Here is a 25502-nt window from a genome sequence, read left to right as displayed (position 1 = left end):
AAAGGCAGTCAAGCCGTAAACTCACTCACTTTTGTACATCTTCTTGGTCCGTACTATTGACCGTATTTTAGTGCACCAAAAACGTAACAGTTCCAGATCAACTGTAATGTCGATACCATTATAAGGCATATTTTCTCCCCTTTCCAAAAAAATAAATGACATGACCTAAACTCTGCCTGTTTCTGCAATATTCAAGATGGCAATGAGCCCCGTCGGGTCGTTTTAAAAATGGCGGGTGGGGAAGCCAAACTAATGCGTGACAGTGAGAAGGAGATATGTTGTGTGGGAAAATAGCTTTTTTCACTTGATCTGTCCAACGTGTCACCTTATCAGCTCTAAAATGTAAATAAAACACTATAAAGAGTTTATATCACGTGTGATTACATACCTATTTGAAGGTTTGTGTCGAATTTGAATCAGGTTTTTCGGACGGTGCTAATGTGATATTCAGAAGTAAACAGTTTTTTTGAGCGTCATGACCATTTTACTCACCCTACCAGAGCTGGATAGACTGTTTTATGTTATCTAGAGCGTTGGTGACTCTAACTGCTGCTGGCAACAATTTAATTATGTTTTTTTTTTTTGCCAACGTTTACTGACACCGGTCATATTCAACTGGTGTTGAGCCTTTGTAAACTAATCAGTTTTTCTGCGCTCTGGCACACTCAGACGAGAGGGCTCTGAAATCGGTGAAGCCAGGGTGAATTCACAAATGCACTAAAAATGTATGCTTTTATTAAACACATAATTTCCTCTTGCTTCTAGCAAACATTTACTTTGCAATAGCACAGGTTTGCATGAACCTTGCTATTTGCCATTCAGACCTTGGCAACAATGCTGCAAAATAGGAATTTGATCTCCCCCCCTGCCTTACAGAGCTAATGGTGTTATTTATACAATTAAATTCATATAAATGTAAAACAGCTGTAACAAATGTAAAGGGAATGTTAGCTGTCATTTCAGAGTTTGATGTGACTGGGTTAGCTTTGTTAGCTGTTGTTTTCTTAAAATCCGATTCCCCAATACACTCTGGGGTAGGGATAGAACTCTCAAGATTCTTTAGGTACTGTATATATAACCTTTTTAGTAAAAGGTTATTTATTCTCATCCAAAGTACCAAAAGGTTCTAAATAGAACCCCAAAGAACACTTTTTTCTAAGAGTGTAGTTTGATCATACCTGGACTACTGCCCAGTAATATGGTCAAGTGCTGCAAAGGAGGACATAAGCATTTTACGGTTGGCCCATAACAGCGCTGCATCAAATCAAATTTATTTATATAGCCCTTTGTACATCAGCTGAAATCTCAAAGTGCTGTACAGAAACCCAGCCTAAAACCCCAAACAGCAAGCAATGCAGGTGTAGAAGCACGGTGGCTAGGAAAAACTCCCTAGAAAGGCCAAAACCTAGGAAGAAACCTAGAGAGGAACCAGGCTATGTGGGGTGGCCAGTCCTCTTCTGGCTGTGCTGGGTGGAGATTATAACAGAACATGGCCAAGATGTTCAAATGTTCATAAATGACCAGCATGGTCCAATAATAATAATAAGGCAGAACAGTTGAAACTGGAGCAGCAGCACGGCCAGGTGGACTGGGGACAGCAAGGAGTCATCATGTCAGGTAGTCCTGAGGCATGGTCCTAGGGCTCAGGTCCTCCGAGAGAGAGAAAGAAAGAGAGAGAGAATTAGAGAGCACACTTAAATTCACACAGGACACCGAATAGGACAGGAGAAGTACTCCAGACATAACAAACTGACCCTAGCCCCCCGACACAAACTACTGCAGCATAAATACTGGAGGCTGAGACAGGAGAGGTCAGGAGACACTGTGGCCCCATCCGAGGACACGCCCGGACAGGGCCAAACAGGAAGGATATAACCCCACCCCCTTTGCCAAAGCACAGCCCCCACACCACTAGAGGGATATCTTCAACCACCAACTTACCATCCTGAGACAAAGCTGAGTATAGCCCGCAAAGATCTCCGCCACGGCACAACCCAGACAGGATGATCACATAAGTGACGCACCCCTCCCAAGGACGGTATGAGAGAGCCCCAGTAAGCCAGTGACTCTGTAATAGGGTTAGAGGCAGAGAATCCCAGTGGAAAGAGGGGAATCGGCCAGGCAGAGACAGCAAGGGCGGTTCGTTGCTCCAGAGCCTTTCCGTTCACCTACCAACTCCTGGGCCAGACTACACTCAATCATATGACCCACTGAAGAGATGCGTCTTCAGTAAAGACTAAAAGTTTGAGAACGAGTTTGCGTCTCTGACATGGGTAGGCTGACCGTTCCATAAAAATGGAGCTCTATAGGAGAAAGCCCTGCCTCCAGCTGTTTGTTTAGAAATTCTAGGGACAATTAGGAGGCCTGCGTCTTGTGACCGTACTGTATATATAGGGATGTACGGCAGGAACAAATCAGAGAGATAGGTAGGAGCAAGCCCATGTAATGCTTTGTAGGTTAGCAGTAAAACCTTGAAATCAGCCCTTGCTTTGACAGGAAGCCAGTGTAGGGAGGCTAGCACTGGAGTAATATGATCAATTTTTTTGGTTCTAGTCAGGATTCTAGCAGCCGTATTTAGCACTAACTGAAGTTTATTTAGTGCTTTATCCGGGTAGCCGGAAAGTAGAGCATTGCAGTAATCTAACCTAGAAGTGACAAAAGCATGGATATATTTTTCTGCATCATTTTTGGACAGAACGTTTCTGATTTTTGCAATGTTACGTAGATGGAAAAAAGCTGTCCTTGAAATGGTCTTGATATGTTCTTCAAAAGAGAGATTAGGGTCCAGAGTAATGCCGAGGTCCTTCACAGTTTCATTTGAGACGACTGTACAACCATTAAGATTAATTGTCAGATTCAACAGAAGATCTCTTTGTTTCTTGGGACCTAGAACAAGCATCTCTGTTTTGTCCGAGTTTAAAAGTAGAAAGTGGCTGGCCCTTAAATGTACACAGAGGGCTAATATCAAGAACATGCATGTCAATCTCTCCTGGCTCAAAGTAGAGGAGAGATTGACTGCAACACTGAATGTTGAAAGCACAGAACTGTCTATTCACACAGCTCAGACACCAATACGTACCCCACAAGACATGCCACCAGGGGTCTCTTCACAGTCCCTAAGTCCAGAACAGAGGCTGGGAAAATGCACAGTACTACAGAGCCATGGCCACATGGAACTCTTCCACATCAGGTAACTCAAGCTAGCTGTAAAATCTAATAAAAAAGCAACATAAAATAACACAGACATTGTATAATGTATTGTTGTAATATTGTACATGTTATATCACACATTTGTAATGGTAGAGCAGTGTAAATTTTTATAGTGCACAATGTCTTGTGTTATGTATTGTTTTATTTATGATGTTGACTATTGTTTTGTTGTGATGTTTTGTTCCTGTTTGGACCCCAGGAAGAGTAGGGGCTGCCTTGGCAGCAGCTAATAGGGATCATACTAAATACTCAAATATAGTACCAGATTGTCTGTGCCATCATCATATAGAGATATATTTTGGGAATATCAACATGATTTTGTTTGGGGGATCTGGATCCCGAGGATGGTGCGGTGATTCATCGCTGTGCAGATGCGATTTTCCATGCATTTATTCATGTTGTAGAAAGTAGGGCTTGAATATAATCAAAACGTGAGCCCACCCACTAATCATAATTACAGAGGGTGTCTGCTCTTTTATTACAACATGCTGTTGCTCTGGATTTCGTTTCTAAAGGAATCTACTTTGGAGGCTGCGTGGGTAATTGGAGGCTTGAGTGTGGGTCAACCTGTGATTATGTCTGGGATTGGTTCAATCATCGCATCGCCCAATCACCTCATCATCGATGTAAAGAGCCCCAGAGTCGCACTATAAAGACATTTTAGTCACATTTGTTCAAGTTACAGTCAAGGGGCTGATTGAAGTGCAGAACAGTTAGGAATGAGGATGCTGTTTTTTTTAAATGGGACATTATGAGTCATTGTTTAAGTCACGGGTGGTTCCGTTCTGCAACACCACTTGAACCCGAGATATTGATTAACTTTATATATGAATGTATATCATGTCAAATGCAGTGAAACACAAGGCAAGCTAATTGTTGCTGGTTAATTAGTCAGCTAAATGTCAACGTACATGTCACTTGGAAATGTCCTTGTTTTTGAAAGAAAAGCAAGAAAAAATGTCCATTTAAAATAGCATAAAATTGATCAGAAATACAGTGTAGACGTTGTTAATGTTGTAAATCACTATTGTAGCTGGAAACTGCAGTTTTTTTAATGGAATATCTACATAAGCGTACAGAGGCCCATTATCAGCAACCATCACTCCTGTGTTCCACTGGCACGTTGCGTTTGTGGGTTCGATTACAGGCTAAAAATGGCCACAAAGAAATAACTTTCTTCTGAAACTCGTCAGTCTATTCTTGTTCTGAGAAATGAAGGCTATTCCATGTGAGAAATTGCCAAGAAACTGAAGATCTCGTGCAACGCTGTTTACTACTCCCTTCACATAACAGCAACAACTGGCACTAACCAAAATAAAGAGTGGGAGGCCCCGGTGCACAACTGAGCAAGAGGACAGGTATGCTAGAGTGTCTAGTTTGAGAAACAGACACCTCACAAGTCCTCAACTGGCAGCTTCTTTAAATAGTAGCCCCAAAACGCCATTCTCAACATCAACAGTGAGGAGACGACTCTGGGATGCTGGCCTTTTAGGCAGAGTTCCTCTGTCAAGTGTCTGTATTCTTTTGCCCATCTTAATCTTTTATTTTTATTGGCGAGTCTGAGATATGGCTTTTTCTTTGCAACTCAGACTTGTGGTCTGCAGTGAAAGGCAGCTAGATGTGCTGTGCATAGCCAAACAATATGTTTCCTGTTTAATTTGCTTCTCTCTGCCAAGCCGCTGCACAAAGGAAAGTGGGTGATAGGTGTGTGCAGCGGAAAAGTGTGTGAATGGATGAAATTATCAGAGACAGACACAGGAAGCGAAACATCTGAACAGAGCTGTGGGTGCTGTTTTGGAGATGAGTCAAATCTCTTTACTTCAGGCCCAATCCTCTCAACTTCTCTACAGCAAATGTAACAATACATGGCTTTCCTGAGATGCATATTTTTAATATGGCTCTCCTCTTCCTTCCCAACTGTGTTGGATTTTGCAGGTTTTAAGAACCCAAGGTGTGAGCAATGTTACTGTAAGAAAGTCATCTGAGAGACAAGATAGCTTTGTCACAAAACATTTTGTCTTCATACTTTATGTTGTGATAGCACCACCAGCCAAGTGTATTGTTTCAGTAATATTTTCTCCAAATGTATGTATATTTTTCAGTAATGTTAAGTGTTTTCTATTTTACAGGAAGTGCTGGAACTCCTGTCACATTTAATGAGAATGGCGATGCTCCAGGACGCTACGATATCTTTCAGTACCAGATCAACAACAGGTCAACAGCAGAGTACAAGGTCATCGGCCACTGGACCAACCAGCTACACCTAAATGTAAGGACGAATTGGTAACGGCTTTGTCTTGTTATTGTATGCAAGTCTTAATAATATTACTTGTTGATAAATCACATTAACATCCATGGGGACTCATTTTCTACAATACCTATCACATAACTGTCAAACAATCAATTGAACATATTTGCCAACGGTGAAAAAATAAGATTTGAAATGAGCGACTTACGTAGTGAGTGCACACATTTACGTTCTTTTACTTTTTTGTCATACTGGTCCCCCGTGGGAGTCGAACCCACAAACCTGGCGTTGCACTACCAACTGATGATGTTGATAAATTATGTCAATGTTAATGAGTCATCTTCTTGTAGTTCTTGCCCATCTTTAAGATCAATGTAACACATGTTCTGCCCCACTCAGATGGATGCCATGCAGTGGACCAGTGGAGACCCCTCTGTGCCCGCCTCTGTGTGCAGCCTGCCCTGCAAGATGGGTGAGAGAAAGAAGGTGGTGAAGGGAGTACCATGTTGCTGGCACTGCGAGCGCTGTGAGGGCTACCACTTCCAGGCCAGTGAGTTCATGTGTGAGCTGTGCCCATATGAGCAACGACCCGACCAGAACCACACTGGGTGCCAACCTATCCCCATCATCAAGCTGGAGTGGCACTCACCCTGGGCAGTGGTGCCAGTCTTCATCTCTGTCCTGGGCATTCTGGTTACCACCTTCGTCATTGTCACCTTTGTGCGCTACCACGACACGCCCATTGTCCGAGCCTCGGGCCGGGAGATGAGCTATGTTTTGCTTACGGGTATCTTTCTGTGCTATGCTATCACCTTCCCCATGATCGCAGCCCCTGACGTTGCAGTTTGCTCCATCAGGCGCATCTTCCTGGGCCTGGGAATGTGCTTCAGCTACGCAGCTTTGCTTACCAAAACAAACCGCATCCACCGCATCTTCGAGCAGGGCAAGAAGGCTGTTACTGCACCGCGGTTCATCTCCCCGGCCTCCCAGCTGGTCATTACCTTCAGCCTGATCTCAGTTCAGTTACTGGGTGTTTTTGTGTGGTTTGCCACTGACCCGCCACACATGGTGGTGGACTATGGCGAGCAGCGCACGCAGGACCTTGAGAACGCCCGTGGGGTGCTCAAGTGTGACATCTCGGACCTCTCACTCATCTGCTCGCTTGGATACAGTATTCTCTTGATGGTCACATGCACTGTTTACGCCATCAAGACCAGGGGAGTGCCAGAGACCTTCAACGAGGCAAAGCCTATTGGATTTACTATGTATACTACCTGTATAATTTGGTTAGCTTTTATACCTATCTTCTTTGGGACGGCACAGTCAGCAGAAAGGGTGAGTGTGCTTTGATTGTGTGATTGTATTTGACTATGTAACACAGTCAGATATGCTGTTCATCTTATTTCTGTATGCATTGACTGGCGCCTCCACCTCTTGCACAAGTGCATAAGATGCAATCTGATAAAATGTAAAGCTGAATATTATTATTTTCAACTCTTTTATCGAGAGATCCTTGCTGTAGTGAGACTAGTTGCTGTTAAGCCAGGAGCTGGTGAGGGTTCTTAGCTCTTGATTGGACAGAAAAGAATGGCTTACTCATGCATAGATGTGGTCTATAATATTACGTGCTGGCTCAGGTGTGAGGTTTGGCTTGTCATCAGACATTTGTAATCCTCATCAGTTCTATGACTAATGGGAACACAAACATGTGTTGTCTACAGTGTAAATATCAGTAATCCATTGTGCGGAATTCATCACCCATTTGGCTAATATGTTGTGAACCTCAGAGGCTCTTTGGTGATAGAGGTGGTAGGCAAGGTGTTGGTGTTGTGTTTTATCACACTTTAAGGTCAGTAATTATTTTGACCCCTGCTGTTTACTAGCCAATCAACTTAATTAAGTACCATCACTTCAGTTCTCTGCACTGAATGTTGGTCATGTAATGACATGTGGAATTAAATTGCTAATGATATGGTTGTTCTCAACTATTTTCACCTTTAGAATGCTGCATATGATTTTCCGGGAAGTACATAGGTCATAAGTCACACTTGGAAAGCATGGTATCTGTGAATAAGCTGAGGAACCTCTACCTCAATCTTCATATTGCCTATTTGATCTTCCCATGGGATTGCAATGCAGTCAGTGTCATACCACACATAATGATCGAGCAAATCCCATGGCAATACAAAACGTTCAATTGGTCCAAGTACTGCAGCATACTGGACGATTTCAAATTATTTCAGAGGCTGCAGTAAATAGTCTGGATGAATTCAAAGAGTGATTTTTCCATTTAAGGTTTCTACTGGAAGCTGCTTCATTCTATTAAATTGAGCCCGTGAGTTGAGTATCTGGTTTACAGAAAAAAGGCTTTGTTTTCTTCCCCCACAATTTTTTGGACCAGATCTCATTTGTACAGTTCTGGTGCATTAGGAATCTCTTCCCACTTCGTTACCGTTTTTGGATGGCATGAAACAAATACAGTAAATGACAGCTTGGCTTTGAGTAGATGTGGCCAGGCATTTGATAGCTGAACATTGGCTTACATAGGTCACAAATATTGCAAAATATGATTGCGTTATAGAAAGTCCTTACTAGCCAAGCCATACGTAGTCCTAATCAATTTGTGTAATATTGTTCCAATTTAATGTAAGATACAAATGGTTTATAATCGTTACTGTTCATTACCTTGCTGTTCAATGGTAAGCTTACTTCATACACTATACTCCATGAAAGCAACTCACTGGGGACCAAATAATTAAAAGTGTACCCATCACTGTTTTGCCAGATGGTGATTAGACCTCATAATTTTCTCTTTATTGGTAGAGCTGGTTGCAGTCTGTAGTCTAAAATATGATGCTAGTCTCTTATATTGACCCAGTATTATATGTCAATGTTGTTGTTTTTTCAAGCTAGAGGGAATTGTTTCTAATCTGTGGTGAACAAAGATTGGGTTGTTTACTGAGACTATGAGAAACCTGACAAACAGGTTTATTATTCAGAGTGATATGTTGTGTCTGCTTAGCTCTGAAATAAGAAACACAGCTATGGCTAAAGGTATTTACTTTTTTTGTCAATAACACAATAGAAAATCTGTATACAGTGTGTGCAAATGAAATAAGGAGGCAAGGCCATAGTGGCGAAGTAATTAAAATTGACCAATTAACACTGGAGTGATAGATGTGCAGATGAGGATGTGCAAGTAGAAATACTGGTGTGCAAAAGAGCAGAAAAAAACTAATTTGGGGATGAGGTAGGTAGTTGGTTGGATGGGCTATTTACAGATGGGCTGTGTACAGCTGCAGCGATCGGTAAGCTGCTCTGACAGCCGATGCTTGAAGGTAGTGAGGGAGATATAAGTCTCCAACTAAGGTGATTTTGTTTTTGTATTTCGTTCCAGTCATTGGCAGCAGAGAACTGGAAAGAAAGGTGGCCAACGGTGTTGGCTTTGGGGATGACCAGTGAAATATACCTGCTGGAGCGCGTGCACATGTGGGTGTTGCTATTGTGTCCCGTGAGCTGAGATAAGGCAGAGCGTTACCTAGCAAAGACATGGATGACCTGGAGCCAGTGGGTTTGGTGACAAATATATAAAATCAATGAATGACTGGAATTCTGTCCAGAATAATTCAGAATTCAATTGTAAGTCTATTTATGAATGAAATATCACCCGTTCTGAAACTTTGTTTCCATTACTAGCATCTTGTACATCCTCACTCTGGACAGGATGTATGAAACCACTTACCAATAGATTGCTAGTTGATGATTTTGCCTCAAGAATAGATGTCCAGGTCTTACACAGTCTTGGATTTTACGTTTTAGATTCTAAATGAACCTATTAAAATTCACGGACGATTAGTAAAGCGTTAAACCAAGTTTATTCAACCTTTGGGTAAAACAGCTGCATGAGACAAAATATATTTTCACACCAGTAGTAGTTTAAATACCCCACTTTGGGTAGAGTTTCCTCCTCTCTAAACCAGGGCTGCCCAACCCTCTTCCTGGAGATCTACTGTCCTGTAGGTTTTTAGTCCAACCCTGATTTAGCATACAGTATCTGATTCAGCTAGTTAAGGTGACCTGATCTGACCTCGACACCCTTCCTCAAAAATCCACAGCTCTCCACCCTTATCAGTGCCTGACAACATCTGATCGTCTTCCCTGCACTCAGTACATTCCAAGCTTAATTGCATCTACCATAGTACATTCCTCCTACAGAAAACCATTAACTTCTGGTGTAGACCCTCTAGATCAGGGGGTGGGAAATTCCAGTCCTCGAGGGCCTGATTGGTGTCACAGATTTGCCCCAGCCCCAGCTAACACACCTGACACCAATAATCACCTAATCATGATCTTCAGTTTAGAATGCAATTTGATGAATCAGCTGTGTTTGCTAGGGATGGAATAAAAGTGTGACACCAATCAGGCCCCCGAGGACTGAATATTTCAATAGGATACTTGATAATTAACACTATTCCAAGTTTAGGAGTCAGAACCCAGAATCCATCACACTGTACGTTATTAATCTTTAGAGAATTACCTGCCTAACTGGCCCTTGAAAAATCACCTCCACCGGCATCACTTTCTTAGAGGACTGAAAACACCACACACATCAAACCCTTTCATTGAAGAATAGTAAAAAGGGGGCTCAACGCATTGTAGCCTATTCATATTTCAGAAAATGCTTAATCAATGCCTTGCACTGTCCCGAGGGAGAAGTCATATCAAATAAATCCTATTCAAATTGTTATTTACTGTCACACATGGCTTAATGTTCATAGGAAGAACACGTGTGAATGGTGTCCCTGGAGAAAATATAAAATCAGTCTGATATAGCACATGACCATCACTCCACTATTTAACCGTCTTCCACATTGATCAGAGCAAGCTGTTTAATAGCTGGATAAATGCCCCAGCTCTGTCATTTTAGAAACAGATGCTTCTTATTTCCACTCTCATCTCAAAGGTAATACACTTGTGTAGGGCATGTGCACATTCCCTTGCTGAGATTGCCAACTGTCTAGTATTTGTCATTTTTGCACCCACTAATGGTTTTATGGTTGCACCCTACCGGTTGTTAATCTCTCATATGATCATTTTGGTTTGAGTTTATACTGAAGCCTCAATTTCCATATTCACATGTTCTAAAGGGTGCATTTATCGTCAAACTAGCATTACTTTAATACACATAATTTATGCATTGCATTGTGTGTATGACTTAGGCCAGGGTTTCCCTAAACTCTGTCCTGGGGGCTCCCAGAGTTGCACATTTTAGTTTTATGCCCTAGCACTACACAGTTGATTAAAATAGTCAAAGCTTGATGATGAATCAGCTGTGTCGTGCTAGAGCAAATACCAAAACCTGCACCCATGGGAGGCTCGAGGACTGAGTTTGGGACACCTTGACTTGACTCCAGGCATAAGCGACATAAGCATTTGCTTAGGGCTCCCGGCTGCTAGGGCTCTCCGAAGAGGTGGAGTCACAGTCTCAACTTAATATTGAGAGTTAGAATGGTAGAATACACAAGGTGCAAGTTCAAAATTTGGTTGTGCAGTTTCTCTTGTCACTCAATTAGCCATGTCAGCTAACAATTTTTAGATTGCTAGCCAGTTACCAAATACCGACCGGGCACAAAGGGCACGAGCCCAGGGGCCCTGACCTCCAGGGTGCCCCCATAGATTTTGTTAGTCACTCTCACTCGGATATCATTAACATGGCATAAGTCATGGAAGAATGTGTAGAATCACAGAAAATTTGCTTTAAAACTGCCAACAAAATCTCTCCAACCCGTTGAAAAAAAATGGGTAGAATTGCAGGAAAGTCACTTTAAAACTTCTAAAATTATCTCTGCCCCATGGCATAATGAGTAGAATTGTATGAAAGGTATTACAAAATTGCAAAATGTTCTCTTCGCCCCATGGCAAAATGTGTAGAATTGCTGGAAATAAACTTTAAAACATACATTTTTTCTCCGCTGATGAGAGGGGGGCCCACCCCCAAAGGGCAAGAGCCGGCCCTGGCTCATTCTTTTCCAGTTAACATTTAATTAACATGGTCTTTCAGACAGCATGATTTTTCTCAGTTCCTTAGTTTCCTCATCCCAATTTTCATAACATTATGAGTTGTTTATTTAAAATCAAAAGTAAGTTGTTATAAATGTCACCAGTGTGCAGAGATGGCACTTACATGAGTAAATAACCTTTGGACAAGTAAGCCTTGTCCGAGCCAGAAGAGTCCATAGGGCAAGAGCCTGTCTCCTGATTCTGTAGCATGACGCAGCTTGATGTACAAGTACACACCCTGGACAGAACGCTAATCTGTCGCAGGGCCTTACACCCAATCCATCTTCTTAATGCTTAGTGCCAGGCAGAAAGACATTGAGTCCCAGTTTTAGAATCTTTGGTACGATTCAACCATTCGAACACCCAGTCTCAGGGCGGGCACTTTAACCACCAAGCTACTGAGTTTGGTTGAGCATGATACTGAACCAACAAACCCGTTATTATTGAATTTACAATGCGCTAGGACATTCTTCATGAAGTTTAGCAATGCCAAAATAAGTTAATCATAAACTATCATGTTTGGCATTAGTATTCCTTGCATTTTGTCCTCAAACTTGTTAGAAAGGGCACGTTGGCTGAAAGTAAAGTTTCAACTTTTTGGGGGCTGAAAGTAAAGTTTCAACGCTCATTGAATATGGCCAGTGTCTGTAAACGTTGGCAAAAAAACGAACGCACAGACCATACTCTGGCACTCCAGATTGAATTTACGAACACGCCCGTAGTATAAACCCGCCTTTGGTCTGGCAATCTTTGGTTGTTTAGTACATGGCCTCACATGCGAAGTGATGGATGGGGCTAAAGCTTAAGAGGGTGTGAATGATGCTGAATGGGTGTAGACAAAAAAGAGCTCTCTACTAGGTACCAAAACGTTCAAAGCCCATTTTCTCAAAAGTGAGGTTACAAGTTTATCAACTTTCAAAGCAGAATTACTTTCCCATTGTTCCCCAACTGCAGTGTATGATATACCATTGTCTAGCTCTAAGTCTCTACTTAGATCCAATGTAAAAAACACACTCATAAATGGCAAAACAGACAGTTAAAATATAAATCATAAGGAATAAGATTGAGTCTCTTTCCTATATCTAGGTGATATAAGAAAGCTGAAGAAATATTTTTGTTTTTTACACATATTTACCCCCCATTTTTTGGTGGCACAAACTACCTCCACACTTCTGTAATATATATTAGTTTGTCCACAGAAGTTTTCGTGAGAAGACCAATCTTCCGGATATCTCATGGTCTGTATTGTTTTATGATAATTAGACATCCGCCGGGGTGCGTCAATAGACTCTTAAGGATTAAGTATTGAACAGTGGAGGTATTTTTGTTAGGCCAACAAGCCAAAATGTAAATAATTAGCTATAATTTAAATTGTCATGTTTTTGATTTCACCTAATTTTTACGTTCTGTCATAAAAAGCACATGTTCAACTTCATAAAAAACAAGTTATCCCATCGCAAGCGGTAAAAATATACACTACCGTTCAAAGGTTTTGGGTCACTTAGACATTTCCTTGTTTTTGAAAGAAAATTATTTATTTTTTGTCCATTAAAATAACATCAAATTGATCAGAAATACAGTGTAGACGTTGTTAATGTTGTAAATGACGACTATAGCTGGAAACGGCAGATTTTTAATGGAATATCTACATAGGCGTACAGAGTCCCATTATCAGCAACCATCACTCCTGTGTTCCAATTGCACGTTGTGTTAGAGAATTGATCATTAGCAAACCCTTTTGCAATTATGTTAGCACAGCTGAAAACTATGTTCTGATTAAAGATGCAATACATCTGGCCTTCTTTAGACTAGTTGAGATATCTGGAGTATCTGGAACATTAATATTCAATATTGTTATGCTTTTGGTATGTTTGAAGTACAATAAAAATGCATTTTGACAAAATATATAGTAAAAATATATAGTAGTTTCGGCAGCCTATTGGAAGACATGGAGCCGTGGCTTGTTGTTTTTTTTAAATCCAAATATTATTTAATATTTTACAAAACATTTCAAAGTACATATTATAAATATAGTCACCAAATATATTGATTTGCATTATTAAAAATTAATTAAATACATTTTCTGAGGAAATTTACATATTTTGTCATGTACATTTTATAATACAATTTCAATATATTCTGTAATATATGTTAGAATGTATTTAAAATGTATTAAATAAAGTATATATATTTTTGAAATATTTCAAATATCTTAATTATATAAAAATATATTTTAAATATACTTTTTTTCATGAGTTGGCATGGAGTTAAGGATGGTTGGGCTGTGCATTATCATGCTGAAACATGAGGTGATGCCAGTGGATGAATGGCACGACAGTGGGCTTCAGATTTTGTTGGCAGTTTTAAAGCAAATTTTCTGTGATTCTACACATTCTTCCATGACTTATGCCATGCTAATGATATCCGAGTGAGAGTGACTAACAAAATCTATGGGGGTACCCTGGAGGTCAGGGCCCTTTCTGCCCGGTCGGTATTTGGTAGTGATTACTACAAGTTTAGATAACTGGCTAGCAATCTAAAAATTGTTAGCTGACATGGCTAATTGAGTGACAAGAGAAACTGCACAACCAAATGTTGAACTTGCACCTTGTGTATTCTACCATTCTAACTCTCAATATTAAGTTGAGACTGTGACTCCACCTCGTCGGAGAGCCCTAGCAGCCGGGAGCCCTAAGCAAATGCGTATGTCGCTTATGCCTGGAGTCAAGTCAAGGTGTCCCAAACTCGGTCCTCGAGCCTCCCATGGGTCATGGTATCTTTGTGCATTCGTCATGGTATCTTTGTGCATTCAAATTGCCATCGATAAAATACAATTTTGTTCATTGTCCCTAGCTTATGCCTGCCCAATACCATAACCCCACCACCATGGGGCACTCTGTTCACAATGTTAACATCAGCAAACTGCTCACCCACATGACGCCGTACACGCTGTCTGCCTTCTACATGGTGCAGTTGAAACCGGGATTCATCCGTGAAGAGCACACTTCTCTAGTGTGCCATTGTAGGTGAACATTTGCCCAATAAAGTCGATTATGACTCCGAATTGCAGTCAGGGCAAGACCCTGGTCAGGAAGACGAGCATGCAGATGAGCTTCCCTGAGACGGTTTCTGAAATTCTTCAGTGGTGCAAACCCAGAGTTTCATCAGCTGTCCTGGTGGCAGGTCTCAGACGATCCCGCAGGTGAAAAAGCAGAATGTTGAGGTCCTGGGCTGGAGTGGGTACACGTGGTTGTGAAGCCAGTTGAACGTACTGCCAAATTCTCTGAAATGATATTGATGGCTGCATCAATTGAATTTTCAACAGCTGTGGTGGACGTTACTTAATCTTGATATGCCACACCTTTCAAGTGGACGGATTATCTTGGAAAAGGAGAAATGCTCAAAAAGAGGGATGTAAACAAATTTGTGCACAAACTTTTAGAGAAATAAGCTTTTTGTGTGTATGGAACATTTCGGGAAAATTTTATTTCAGCTCATGAAACATGGGAACATCACCTTACATGTTACATTTATATTTTTGTTCAGTGTATATCTCTACCTACCTGTACATTCAATTAGACTCCTGCTAACCCCCCCCCCCCCACTACTATTCCAAACAGTGTGATATGACCATGTGCTTGTGATGTGTTTATTAGTCATTCTCTCCTATCTCTGCAATAGCCACCTCAGCAGGTTCAGGTGATAAATGTCACTGAGCTTCATGCCCCAGATTCCTGGCTGACCTAAAACTGAAGGTGATTGTTCCTCAGTTCTTGCCTTTTGAAGCAGACCCCATCACTCTTATTATAGATCTAAAGAAGCTGCTGAGCTGGTTCAAACTAGGACTTGCCACCATACCCAACTGGAGAGCCACTGGAAAACACTCTGCAGTCAAAAGATTAACTTAAAGGTCCAATGTAGTTGTATTTATCTCAATATCAAATCATTTCTGGGTAACAATGAAGTACCGTACTGTGATTATTTCAATTTAAATGTTCTGAGTGGGGTGGGGGTGTCACGGTTTTCTGTATGTGAAAGAGAGTCAGACCAAAATGCGTCGTGGCTATTACGATCCATGTTTAATGAAACAAAAGTAAACACGAATCAAATACAAAACAACAAACGTAAAAAGAAAACCGAAACAGCCTAATACTGGTGCAAACTAGACCACGACAGACATAAGGACAATCACCCACAAAACCCAACACCAAACAGGCTACCTAAACATGGTTCCCAATCAGAGACAATGACTAACACCTGCCTCTGATTAAGAACCATATCAGGGCAAGCACAGAAACAGACAAACTAGACACACAACATAGAATGCCCACTCAGATCACACCCTGACCAAACAAAACATATAGACATACAAAGCAAACTATGGTCAGGGTGTGACAGGGGGAAACTGAAAACTAGCTGTTAATGGCAGAGAGGTTTGGAACTCTATTTCTTATTGGTCTTATTGAAACTCTAACTAATTTAGAAACTCCATCCCGCAAAAAAAGGCTGACATTTCAAGCGGTTCTTTCAAACAACTCTTACACTAAAGGGTATTATCATAATTGTATTATTGTTATTATTATTACAACCTCATAATGTGGAAAGATAAATACAACACAGATAAATCATATTTTTGACTGCACTGGGCCTTGTAAGATAACTTTAAGGGGTTTGAGCCACGGGATAGTAATTACATAAGTGTGGCTTCATGTTTGTGCACCAATATGGCTGACCTTGAAATCTACACCCGACAGTGTGTAATATAAGCTTTGTTCTCACAATATAAATCATTCCTAGATGTTTGTCTCGAGGCCCTCTAAATGGCTTTATGCTTGAATGTCTACCATATATTCTCAGAATGATACCTTGATGTTTGATGGAATGGCTTCCACTGTGGAGATGTTCAGACTCAAGCGACATGTGCCACCTGTTGCCAGTTCCTCTTCATTCTCTGCCACACCAAATATACAGATATGGCTGAGCAAATACCCTCTGAGAATTCTCACTGTCAGTTTACTGCTCAATGAGAGTGCCAGTGGTTGTGTTGAATTTTCTTAATGCTGTTGCTATGACTACTCAGGTGGTGTCTAAGCAGGAGCCGGAGTGTTTGGCATGTGTGCAGATGTGTTCGCATAAGCGGTTATTTTCTCTCAGCCTCTTGGGGGTGTACTGTAACATTGGAAATAAGTCAATGAAACATGACGTTGTAATGCTTGTTTAAGTTCAACAGGTGGGAGAAGAGTAGAATTGTGTACATGCGGTCGGGGTACCTCACCTGGGTTTTCAGTGGTTGGATGGGTTTGATTTAAGTGGGTATAAGATACCTGAATAGTGTACTACAAGTTTGAATTTTCCATGTGAACACACTATCACAGATTATTGTGAAATAGACACAAATTACTTATTGGAAATTTGTGACAGGCAAACTTTTTTTGTGTGTATTACACTATTTTCTTCAAAACGCATTTCGTATGTATTACATGATTTTCATTCTTCATAACATATTCATGTACATTACACAAATTCCAATTTGTTGTGGCTAATTTTAGCTATGTTAGCTAAGTGGCTAACGTTAGCTAGGCTAGCTAGGTGGCTACTGTTCGCTAAACTAGGGGTAGGGTTAGGGATTAGGTTTAGGGGTTATGGTTGGGTGTTAAGGTTAGGGTTAGGTAACATGCTATCTAAGTAGTAAAAGTTAGGTTAGGGTGAGGGTTAGCTAGGTAAGTAGTTAAAAAGTAGCAAATTGTTGCAAAGTTGCTAATTAGATAAAATGCTAAAGTTGTCCATGATGTGATTCAAATACACAATGTTTGGGTTGATAGAAGCTTGCATTATACTCCTTTTATACCCATTTTTTCCCGACCAACCTCTGGCATAAGGGCTTAAGTAACCTACTCTTTTTTTTATCTGGGATTGAAATGCACTGAATACAACTTTGTGTACTGCACACAAAAAAAGTTTGTTTGCCTGTCACGAATTTCCAATAAGAAATGTATATTTATTTCACAATCTGTAATACTAGGTTGGAACACAATGTGCATGACAAGTGAACAGCAACTAGGTTGTGTACTGGTGTTTTGAGTTTGATCCCAGTACGCTCAATAGACCTCACTATTATGTCCTCAGAACAAAGCAATTGCCAAATACAAATAAAATCTGTAATGTGTTACAATGTGATTGGATTAATTCAAGCTGCTATTAGAAGAAAAGGTGCTATCTAGAGCCTAAAAGGGTTCTTTGGCTGTCCCCATAGGAGAACCCTTTGAAGAACCCTTTTTGGCTCCAGGTGGAACCTTTTGAGGTTGCGTTTAGAGCCCTTTCCAAAGAGGATTTTACATGTAACCCAAAAGGGTTCTACCTGGATCCAAAAAGAGTTATACGAGGACAGCCAAATAACTCTTTTGGATCCCTCTTTCCTAAGTTTGTTGTGTCAGGGATCACAAATGTTTATCTCCCCAGGACTCTCTTTGAAGCACCTCAGACTCATTGACTGATCTCTCCTTCTTTCTCTCTCTCTCTTTCTCTCTTAATCTGTCTCTCATCAGATGTACATCCAGACAGCCACGCTGACCATCTCCCTCAGCCTGAGCGCCTCAGTCTCTCTGGGGATGCTCTACATGCCCAAGGTCTACATCATCATCTTCCACCCGGAGCAGAATGTTCCCAAGCGCAAGCGCACCTTCAAGGCCATCGTCACCGTCGCCACCATGACCAGCAAGCTGTCCCAGCTGGCCTCCGAGCGACCCAACGGAGAGGTGAAGACAGAAATCTGCGAGGGCATGGATGCCAGTAGTGAGTATAAAGACGTGATCCCTTACTTCGTAACATATTATTCCACCGCCCCCATTTGTTTTCACCTTTAAGTTTATTTTTTTGTAGAGGGTATAGCTTATGTTAGGTACAACCACAGACAACAGGCAACTGGCCTTCTACATACAGTAAAATCAACCACAGTTCCTCAGCTATATCTATAGAATTTGAAATATCGTTGTTGAAATCGGCTTGTAGAAAATAATTTGTATGCTCTCATCTAAGATAGTTTAAAAAGACACATGAGAACAGATTAGGCATAACTTTTCATCGACTAGATTTAGACTTCAAAGCCCTTTCAGATTCCATTAGCAGAAGTTTCATACAGGCAAGCATCCTGTTGTTTACTTATGATTGTGCTGACCGCACAGTTTGATATCTAATAATTTGCTTAAATTCATATCTTGTCAGCTTCTCATTTCACTGAACCGCTAAGGTGCTGAGGTGAGATGGCGCCGACAGAGATGGTTTCCTCGCTTCGCTTTCTTAGGAAACTATGCAGTATTTAGTTTTTTTAATGTATTTCTTACAATGTTACCCCAGGAAATCTTAAGTCTTTTTACATACTGCCGGGAAGCACTATTAGATATAAGAGCAACGTCAGCCTACCAATATTACGACCAGGAATACGACTTTCTCGAAGCAGATCATATCTCTAGACCACCACCCAGGACAATGGATCTAATCCCAGCAGCTGAGCGAAAACAACGGCAACACAGAAGGGGCAGACGGAGCGGTTTTCTGGTCAGGTTTCGAAAATGGGCACATCGATGTCCAGTCTCTTGACAACAAGGTAGACGAAATTCGAAGCGTAGGTTGCCTTCCAGAGAGACATCAGAGATTGTAACATTCTCTGTTTCACGGAAACATGGCTCTCTCGGGATACGTGGTTGGAATCGGTTCAGCCACTGGGCTTCTCCGTGCATTTCGCCGACAGAGATAAACAACTCTCTGGGAAGAGGAAGGGAGGGGTTGTATGCTTTATGATTATCAACTCTTGGTGTAATCATAACAACATACAGGAACTCAAGTCTGCTCACCCGACATAGAATTCCTTACAATCAAATGTTGGCCATTCTACCTACCAAGAGAATTCTCGTCAGTTATAGTCACAGCAACACAAACAACAACACAGAGTTACACATGGAATAAACAAATGTATAGTCAATAACACAATAGAACAAATCTATATACAGTGTGCAAATGAGGTAAGATTGGGGCGGTATAAGGCAATAAATAGGCCGTAGTGGCGAAGTAATTACAATTTAAAAATTAACTCTGGAGTGAAATGTGTGCAGAAGATAAATGTGCAAGTCGAGATACTGGGGTGCAAAGGAGCAAAAAAAACAATACGGGGATGAGGTAGGTAGTTGGATGGGCTATTTACAGATGGGCTATGTACAGGTGCAATGATCTGTGAGCTGCTCTGAGAGCTGATGCTATAAGTTAGTGAGGAAGATATGAGTCTCCAGCTTCAGTGATTTTTGCAATTAGTTCCAGTCATTGTCAGCAGAGAACTGGAAGGAAAGGCGGCCAAAGGAGGATTTGGCTTTGGGGGTGACCAGTGAAATATACTTGCTGGAGCATATGCTACGGGTGGGTGCTGCTATGGTGACCAGTGAGCTGAGATACGGCTGGGCTTTACCTAGCAAAGACTTATAGATGACCCTGAGCCAGTGGGTTTGGTGACGAATATGAAGCAAGGGCCAGCCAACGAGAGCATACAAGTCGCAGTGTCGCAGTGGAGGGTGGTATATGGGGTTTTGGAGACAAAACGGATGGCACTGTGATAGATTTCATCCAATTTGCTGAGTAGAGTGTTGGAGGCTATTTTGTAAATGACATCGCCGAAGTCAAGGATCGGTAGGATAGTCGGTTTTGAAGATAATACAGTGCCACCTTTGTGGATCGCCAACAAAGACTGCGGCCCCCTCCTCTCCTTCTCAGTGGCTGACGTGAGTAGAACATTTACACTTGTTAACAAGTCAACAAAACAAAGGAGATGATTGTGGACTTCAGGAAACAGCAGAGGGAGCACCCCCCTATCCACATTGAAGGGACAGCAGTGGAGAAGGTGGAAAGTTTTAAATTCCTAGGCTTACACATCACAGACAAACTGAAATGGTCCAACCACACAGACAGTGTGATGAAGAAGGTGCAACAGCGCCTCTTCAACCTCAGGGGGCTGAAGAAATTTTACTTGTTAGATTTGTGTGTATTTGGTGTTTGTTGGGGAATTGTTAGATTACTTGTTAGATATTATTGCACTGTTGAAACTAGAAGAACAAGCATTTCTCTGCACTTGCATTAACATCTGCTAAGCATGCGTATATGACCAATAAGATTTGATTTGCTTTGCTTTCTAATTTGTTGCCTTTTTGCCTAATTGTGGAGAATTTCACAAATGAATACATGAATACATCTCAAAATGTAATTTCATTGTGAGTGATTAGTCCACATAGCCAGCTGTTCTAGTTTACGTTGATGGTGGAAAGCCATAGTATCCTCAACATTCCATCGAGACTGTTCGATTATGGGATAATGCATTAAGGGACGGACTGAAACAGTAAATTGAGTACAGAGGGACTACACTCCAGGAAACTAACATCTTCTCTATTTTTGCCTTTATAGTGCCATCAACCAAAACAAAGTATGTCAGCTACACCAATCATGCCATCTGAAGAGAGAAGCACTGAATAGAGAATTACTGAGGAATTCCACATGCAGACTTGGATGTGTCAGATTCACCCATGACAGGGCGTTACAACAAGCATGAGACATTGATATTGCTCAGAGTCCAAATAACGACAGAGCATGGCAGTCAACATAAATATGTCTGCTCTTTCATGTTCACAGACAGAGCTAATGGGCCTGCTGGAAGCAGACAAAACACTAAACAAACAATTGAAGAGACTTGACAAAATGAGGGTGGGGAACAGAAGAGGAAAACAAAAGAGAATTTAAATAGAAATTGTTGCGATCAACCATGTTAGTTAGTTTGTTATTCTAATTTTATGTATTTCGTGGCTGTGAAGATTTCTCATTCGTGTCTTATGTCGTCTGAACTACATTGCGAGATGAGTTTGTCTCTGTATCAGCTAACTGAATTGTAGCCTTGAGTTGTGAAATCTGTAAATGCAATGGTTTAAGCATGCACATTTTTATACAAATACTTTATTTATAATAAAGGAATGTTTTGGAAATGTTTAGGATTGTTGGATGAGGTTAAATATGAGAGTGGGATATGATGTATGTGGTTTATCTCAATTTAGATGGAAATGATACCCAATGCATCATCCATAAGGCATAACAGTTATGTGATGGCCTTGACCTGAATTGAGCACACATCCAAAATACACCAGGATGGGAAGTAGGCAAATTATGTTAAGAATGTATGAAGCCTTAAAGCAAACTATGAAAAATATCTAGAGCACCCAAAAACTCCATGGTCTCAAAACAAAACAAACAATATTGCTGTAGGATTTCCCCTGAAGCAAACTATATACAGTTGTGGCAAAATAATTTGAGTGTTACTGTGAACATAATGCAAATGTTTAGTTTTAACATTTACTTAAACTTGAGAAAAAAAATGGGGATGGACAGACTTTTGGACTGCCAGAGAATTTAATATTCATTTCTCTATTGTAAACTGCCTCAGTAGTAATTGGAATTGAATTGAATATTCAATTGCAATTACTACTGCATTGCAACATTTTCTACTTTTGTGTGTTTCGGATTTCCTTCTCTCTCATACCATTTTGTTTCATTATGTTTTTGTCCTGTTCAAAATAGCACAAATGAGTGCCAAAAAAACAGTACAGTGGCTTGCGAAAGTATTCACCCCCCTTGGCATTTTTCCTATTTAGTTTCCTTACAACCTGGAATTAAAATATAATTTCAGGGGGGTTTGTATCATTTGATTTAAACAACATGCCTACCACTTTGAAAATGCAATTTTGTTGTTGTTGTAACAAACAAGAAATAAGACAAAAAAATCTGAACTTGAGTGTGGATAACTATTCACTCCCCCAAAGTCAAAGCTCCAGCTCCTTCAAGTTGTATGGGTTCCGATGGTGTACAGCAATCTTTAATTCATACCACAGATTCTCAATTGGATTGAGGTCTGGGCTTTGACTAGGCCATTCCAAGACATTTAAATGTTTCCCCTTAAACCACAGTGTTGCTTTAGCAGTATGCTTAGGGTCATTGTCCTGCTGGAAGGTGAGCCTCCATCCCAGTCTCAAATCTCTGGAAGACTGAAACAGGTTTCCCTCAAGAATTTCCCTGTATTTAGTGCCATCCATCATTCCTTCAATTCTGACCCGTTTCCCAGTCCCTGCCGAGGAAAAACATCCCCACAGCATGATGCTGCCACCACCGTGCTTCACTGTGGGGATGGTGTTCGAGGTGATGCGAGGTGTTGGGTTTGCGCCAGACATAGCATTTTCCTTACTAGACAAAAAACGACATTTTTGTCTCATCTGACCAGAGTACCTTCTTCCATGTGTTTGGGGAGTCTCCCACAAGTCTTTTGGCGAACACCAAACATGTTTTGCTTATTTTTTATTTAAGCAATGGCTTTTCTCTGGCCACTCTTCCGTAAAGCCCAGCTCTGTGGAGTTGATGGCTTAAAGTGGTCCTATGGACAGATACGCCAATCACCGCTGTGGATCTTTGCAGCTCCTTCATGGTTATATTTGGCCTCTTTGTTGCCTCTCTGATTAATGCCCTCCTTGCCTGGTCTGTGAGCTTTGGTGGGCGGCCCTCTCTTGGCAGGTTTGTTGTGGTGCCATATTCTATCCATTTTTTATAATGGATTTAATGGTGCTCCGTGGGATGTTCAAAGCTTCTGATATTTTTTTTATAACCCAACCCTGATCTGTACTTCACCACAACTTTGTCCCTGGCCTGTTTGGAGAGCTTGTTGGTCTTCATGGTGACGGTTGCTTGGTGACGCCCCTGCTTAATGGTGTTGCAGATTCTGGGGGCTTTCAGAACAGTTGTGTATATATACTGAGATCATGTGACAGATCATTTGACACTTAGATTGCACACAGGTTGACTTTATTTAGCTAATTATGTGACTTTTGAAGGTAATTGGTTGCACCAGATCTTATTTAGGGGCTTCATAGCAAAGGGGGTGAATACATATGCACACACCAGTTTTCTGTTTTTCTTTTTAGAATTTTTTTAAACAAGTCCTTTCACTTCACCAATTTTGACTATTTTGTGTATGTCTATTGCATGAAATCCCCCCCAAAATATATTTAAATTACAGGTTGTAATGCAGGAAAAATGGGTTAAAATGCCAAGGGGGATAAATACTTTTGCAAGGTGCCGTATGTGCCAGAATTTTGAAAACCAATTAAGGGAATCAATACAGCCATTGGTACAGGCGTAGCAGGATCAATAAAAGCTACAAGTGAAAACTTCTGAACCATGTAATGAATATTTCTGCATTTTCTACTGAAGAAAGGAAGCTAGGTATAAAGTTTGAGTGATGAATTCCATGGGCATTCGATGCATACTTTCCCTGGTTGATGATCTAATTTCACTAGATGAAGCTAAGAGAACATTGTGTGCTTGTCCTCAGAAACAGATGCAAACATAGTGCTTTTGGAAAGTTTTCATACCCCTTGACTGTTTCCTAATTTTGTGATGTCTTATTCTAAACTTGATTAAATAAAAACATTTCCCCAACAATCTACACACATTACCCCATAATGTCAAAGCAAAAACAGGCTTTTAGAAATGTTCACTCATTAATTAAACATAAAAAAACAGAAATACCTTATTTACATAAGTTTTCAGATCCTTTGCTATGAGGCTCGAAATTGAGCTCAGGTGGATCCTGTTTCCATTGATCATCCTTGAAATGTTTCTACAACACAAATCAGTCTATAAAAGGTCCCACAGTTGACAGTGCATTTCAGAGCAAAAACCAAGTCATGAGGTTGAAGGAAGTGTCTGTTGAGCTCCGAGACAGGATTGTGTCAAGGCACAGATACTGGGGAAAGTACCAAAGCATTTCTGCAGCATTGAAGGTCCCCAAGAACACAGTGGCCTCCATTATTCGATAATGGAAGAAGTTTGGAACCACGAACACTCTTCCTATCACTATTATTTTGCTGCTAACTGTTTGCATTAACTGCAAATGATCTCTCTACAGTTGTTCCATATCAGTAAATGTTCATAAATGGTGATGTACAGTATATTGACGGTGGTCACAGGAGATAAAGGTAACTGCCAAAATAATGGAAACACTTGAGTAAATGAGGGATATAACCTATGTATTGAAAGCAGGTGATTCAACAAAGGTGTGGTTCCTGTGTTAATTCATCGATTAATATCCCATCATACTTAGGGTCATGTAAAAAAAAAATACTTTGGCCATTATTTTGGCTACCATGGCTTTGCCCCCAAAGGATTACAATGCCCCCATATATAGGGCACATGTGGTCAATTAATGATTTGATGAGCATGAAAATGATGTAAACCATATGCCATAGCAGTCTCGGTCACCAGATCGCAACCCAATTGAATAATTTGTGGAGATTCTGGAGCGGCGCCTGAGACAGCATTTACTACCACCATCAACAAAACACCAAATTATGGAATTTCTCATGGAATAATGGCTTTGCATCCCTCCAATAGAGTTCCAGACACTTGTAGAATCTATGCCAAGGTGCATTGAAGCTGTTCTGTCTCGTGGTGGCACAACACCCCATTAAAATACTTTATATTGGTGTTTCCTTTATTTTGGCAGATACCTGTAGATTGGAATATCACATTAACTAAACATGTCAACTTCTGTCTCGCTTTTTTCTTTCAAAGAGTTTTGACACTGACAGCAAAGGGCATCTCTCACACTGTGAAGTTTACAGGTTATGATGATGGTTGTCCTTGGACGCACACTGTTCTTCAGCTCAATAATTGCTATATTATTTTATACATTTCAGATTTATTAGAGTTTTGGCTGACTTACGACAGCCAAGCAGTCTCTAGTATCATCACTGCTTTTTAGAAATACTCCCGGCATATTGTTATTTTTGCACACTATTCCTCAGGGAACTGCACTAAATATACAAAAGTATGTGTACTCCTTCAAAATAGTGGATTTGGCTATTTCAGCCACACCCATTGCTGACAGGTGAATAAAATCCAGCACGCAGCC

The 25502-nt window shown here is 40.8% G+C and overlaps 1 protein-coding gene across 2 annotated transcripts in view; it reads left to right on the top strand.

Annotated features, from left to right (window-relative positions):
- The window catches only part of LOC135509569 (metabotropic glutamate receptor 8-like), a 230104-nt gene extending 208582 nt beyond the window's left edge, over window positions 1-21522 (top strand). For both annotated transcript variants that reach the window (XM_064930332.1, XM_064930331.1), the window contains 4 exons: window positions 5340-5479; window positions 5858-6793; window positions 18064-18310; window positions 20960-21522. In XM_064930332.1, the coding sequence (XP_064786404.1) occupies window positions 5340-5479; window positions 5858-6793; window positions 18064-18310; window positions 20960-21009 (1373 nt within the window). In that variant the 3' untranslated portion in view covers window positions 21010-21522. The remainder of the gene's footprint in view (window positions 1-5339; window positions 5480-5857; window positions 6794-18063; window positions 18311-20959) is intronic.
- Window positions 21523-25502: the final 3980 nt, after the last annotated feature.

This window comes from Oncorhynchus masou, chromosome 22 (genome assembly GCF_036934945.1).
Source record: "Oncorhynchus masou masou isolate Uvic2021 chromosome 22, UVic_Omas_1.1, whole genome shotgun sequence".
Lineage (NCBI taxonomy): Eukaryota > Metazoa > Chordata > Actinopteri > Salmoniformes > Salmonidae > Oncorhynchus > Oncorhynchus masou.
Note: the sequence above shows the minus strand (reverse complement) of the source record. Positions and strands in the feature narration are given on the sequence as shown.